This window comes from Platalea leucorodia (assembly GCF_965183815.1).
Source record: "Platalea leucorodia genome assembly, contig: HAP1_HAP1_SCAFFOLD_148, whole genome shotgun sequence".
Lineage (NCBI taxonomy): Eukaryota > Metazoa > Chordata > Aves > Pelecaniformes > Threskiornithidae > Platalea > Platalea leucorodia.
In genome coordinates, this window is record NW_028121395.1 from 164,948 (window position 1) to 169,179 (window position 4,232).

At 54.0% G+C, this 4,232-nt stretch overlaps 1 protein-coding gene across 1 annotated transcript; it reads right to left on the minus strand.

Moving 5' to 3' along the window:
- Nucleotides 1-1,326: 1,326 nt before the first annotated feature.
- LOC309603619 (olfactory receptor 14C36-like) lies at nucleotides 1,327-2,912 on the minus strand (the record flags this gene model as incomplete). Its single annotated transcript, XM_082338416.1, has 2 exons — nucleotides 1,327-1,700; nucleotides 2,351-2,912. The coding sequence occupies 2 exons, from the start codon at nucleotides 2,910-2,912 to the stop codon at nucleotides 1,327-1,329; spliced, it is 936 nt and encodes a 311-aa protein (XP_082194542.1).
- Between the last annotated feature and the right edge of the window lie 1,320 nt (nucleotides 2,913-4,232).

The window sequence follows — 4,232 nt, forward strand, 5'->3', positions numbered from 1 at the left end:
TTGCCAATATCGTCCCAGAATTGAGGATCTGAAGTCTGGATGGAATGTTCCAGAGAATCCCTTCCCTCCATCTCCTGGCCATGCTCCAGGTTGTATAGCCCAGGATGCTGCTGTCCTCCCTTGCTGCCAGGGCACACGGCTGCCTCCTATCCAGCTTGCTGGCCACCAAGACCTTTCCCACAGGGCTGCTCCCAGCCAGGCAGCCCCCAGACAGTGCCATTGCCAGGGTGAGTCCCCTGCAGGGGCAGAAACTGGCATTTGTCCTTCTGGGATTTCATGAGGTTCCTGCCAATACGTGCTCTCCTCCTCCTTGAACCTCTTCATTGAGCACAGAGGCCTGGGAGACCTTTTCACTAACGGCTCAGGCAAAGAAGGCCTTGAGTCCCTCAGCCCCATTGGTGTCTCCTGTTTAATAGATCACCATCCTCGTTCAGCAGCAGCCCTGCATTTGCCTTGTTCAGCCTTGGTCGCTAACACAGCAATTGACGCTCTTCTCTTTGCTCTTGACTTCTCTTGCAGCCACAAGCTCCAGGTGGTCACCCCCTGGCAGCTGCTTCCTGGCCCCTGTCAGTGCCCTGTTGGCACTGGGGGGCAAAGGGTGTATTCGGTGTGAGGAACAGTTTCTCTTGCATGATCTCCATGACATCCCTTTGTGCCCTGTCCCCCTTCTGTTCCTCCTACTTGACATAGCCTCCCCCACGTCCTAGAACCTACCCAGCCCTATGTGCACCCCATGTAAGATTTCGCAGACATCCCTGCTCCAGGGTCTGCCAGGGTCTGGACAAGGAGAGAAAGGTCAAGCACAGCTGGCCATTCCCCCAGTGCAGGCCCTGAGCCCAGGAGGAGGAGGCAAAAATGGCCGTGCAGCAAAACTCACCCATAAACCTGTGGAGAGGGGCCAGTGCTGGATGTGGCCGAATAGGGAGGCCACCAGTGAAAGCTCACTCCAGTCCCATTCCCGAACACGTCGCCCCATGTCCTCCTCCCCTTAGCCCATGGAGAACACTAGCACAGCAGCATAGACACAAGGAGGCAATCCCTTTAGCCTGTTCCTGAGCTCAGCTTTGGAAGAAGAGCCCAACCTCCAGACACCAGCACTGAGGAAATCCCCTTTTATTACAGAGATGTGACATGGGAGGCCACTGTACCATCAGGACAGACATACGCGCAAAGACCTTTGAGTCAGACAGACTGGGTTCATGCCTCTGGAGAAGTGGACAGCATGCAGACATTCCTGGAGAAACAGAATTATCACAAATAAAACGCCCAAAGCACAGGAGATTCCCCAGATACATTGGAAATCACTTGTGAAGAGACATGGGCAGCTTAGTGCTGCTGAAAGACTACGGATTGAATGAGCTTCTTCAGTGCGTCTTTGAGCTCCTGGTTCCTCATGCTGTAGATGAGGGGGTTCAGTGCTGGAGACACCACCGAGTACAGCACTGCCACCACCAGATCCAGGGATGGGGAGGAGACGGAGGGGGGCTTCAGGTAAGCAAACACGCCAGTGCTGATAAACAGGGAGACCACGGCCAGGTGAGGGAGGCACATGGAAAAGGCTTTGTGGCGTCCCTGCTCAGAGGGCATCCTCAGCACGGCCCTGAAGATCTGCACATAGGACACCACCATGAAAACAAAACACCCTAAGTTCACTAAGATACTGACCACAAGAAGCCCAGTCTCCCTGAGGTAGGAGTTTGAGCAGGTGTCGTGGTTTAACCCCAGCCAGCAACTAAGCACCACGCAGCCGCTCGCTCACTCCCCACCAGTGGGATGGGGAGAGAATCAGAAGGGTAAAAGGGAGGAAACTCGTGGGTTGAGATAAGAACAGTTTAATAATTGAAGTAAAATAAATTAGAACAGTTAAATAGGCAAAGCAAAAACCGTGCACGCAAACAAAACAAAACAAGGAATTCATTCACTACTTCCCATGGGCAGGCAGGTGTTCAGCCATCTCCAGGAAAGCAGGGCTCCATCACGCGTAACAGTTACTTGGGAAGACAAACGCCATCATGCCCAATGTCCCCCCCCCCTTCCTTCTTCTTCCCCCAGCTTATATACTGAGCATGACGTCATATGGTATGGAATAGCCCTTTGGCCAGTCTGGGTCAGCACTCCCCCTGGCTGTGCCCCCTCCCAGCTTCTTGTGCACCCGGCAGAGCAGGGGAAGCTGAAAAGTCCTTGACCAGTGTGAGCGCCACTTAGCACCTATTTAGCAAGAGCTTAGCACTACTTAGCAAGAACCAAAGCATCAGTGTATCATCGACATTGTTCTCATCCTAAACCCAAAACACAGCCCCATACCAGCTACCAAGATGAAAATTAACTCTATCCCAGCTGAAACCAGGACAGCAGGAGAGCTTGAGGATGTGGGGGATTTCACAGAAGAACTGCTCCACAGCATTGCCCTTGCAGAGGGGGAGTGAAAATGTGTTGGCCGTGTGCAGCAGAGAATTGAGAAAAGCACTGCCCCAGGCAGCTGCTGCCATGTGGACACAAGCTCTGCTGCTCCAGAGGATTCCGTAGTGCAGGGGTTTGCAGATGGCAACATAGCGGTCGTAGGCCATGATGGTGAGAAGGTAACGCTCTGCTACTACCAAGAAGGCAAATAGAAAGAGCTGAACAGCACATCCTGTGTAGGAGATGGCCCTGGTGTCCCAGAGGGAATTAGCCATGGCTTTGGGGAGAGTGGTGGAGATGGAGCCCAGGTCAAGAACAAAGAGGTTGAAGAGGAAGAAGTACATGGGGGTGTGGAGGCGGTGGTTGCAGGCTACGGCGGTGATGATGAGGCCGTTGCCCAGGAGGACAGCCAGGTAGATGCCCAGGAAGAGCCAGAAGTGCGAGAGCTGCAGCTCCCATGTGTCTGCGAACGCCAGGAGAAGGAAGTGGGTGATGGAGCTGCTGTTGGACATCTGCTGCCTCTGTGCACGGGGTCCTGTTCCTACAGGAAGAGTCAATGAAGCATTAGGGGAGACTTCTCTGAGTAAAATCAAAGCCTTTGTCCTACACCTTCACACTGTTACATTATGCCCCCCAACCCCGCCTACTCCTGTTCCAGGAGACCTTCCTTCAGCTCAGTGTCTGCAGCTCTGGCTGAGCATAGTGTGGGGAGCAGGGCCTCTGCCCGCTGGCTGCTGAGGAGTCTGCCCTGCTCGGCACCAGTGGGTTCATGGGAACGGTCAGGGCAGGGGTCAGTCCTGGTGTTCAACTTTCTCAGATGAAACTGGTCCTAACGCAGAAGGGCCTGTCAGCATCTGCACTCCCAGCGCTGAGGAACGGGGATTGCGGATGGCAGTTTGAAATGTTTGGGGTTTTTAAAGCTCCCCCCATCTCACCTGGGGAGTGTTCTTGGATGCCAGAAACCCTCAGCATTTCTGCTGCACTCAGGGAGAGCAGAGCGAGTCCTGCAAGGCAAAAGGATTGCCTGGGGCTTAGTGGAGACTGCTATACTCTGCTACTACCAAGAAGGCAAACAGAAAGAGCTGGGCAGCACATCCCAAGAAGGAGATGTCCCTGGTGTCCCAGAGGGAATTGGCCATGGCTTTGGGGACAGTGGTGGAGATGCAGCCCATGTCAAGGACGGAGAGGTTGAGGAGGAAGAAGTACATGGGGGTGTGGAGGTGGTGGTTGCAGGCTATGGTGGTGATGATGAGGCCGTTGCCCAGGAGGGCAGCCAGGTAGATGCCCAGGAAGAGCCAGAAGTGGAAGAGCTGCAGCTCCCTTGTGTTCGTGAATGCCAGCAGGAGGAACTCCGTGGTGGAGCTGATGTTGGACATCTGCTGACTCTGTTCATGGGGTCCTTTTCTTAGAGGAAGAGTCAATGAAGACCTAGTGGAGACTTCTATGAGCAAAATCAAAGCATTTTTCCTAATTCATCACCCTGCTTCACTCTGCCCCCCCGCCTACTCCTTTTCCAGGAGACCTTCCTTCAGCTCAGTGGCTGCAGCCCTGGCTGAGCATAGTGTGGGGAGCAGGGCCTCTGCCTCACGCTGCCTGAGCATGCCATGAGGAGCAGGGCCTCTGCCCACTGGCTTCTGAGGAGTCACCGTTGCACTGCAGCAGTGGGTTCATGGGGAGAGTGTTGGTGAGTGTCAGTTCTGGTGTTCGACTTTGTAAGATGAAACTGCTCATAGTGCAGAAGGCTTTGTCAACATCTGCACTCTCAGTACTAAGGAATGGGGATAGCTGAAGGCAGTTTGAAAGGTTTGGAGGTTTTAGAGCTCCCCTCATCT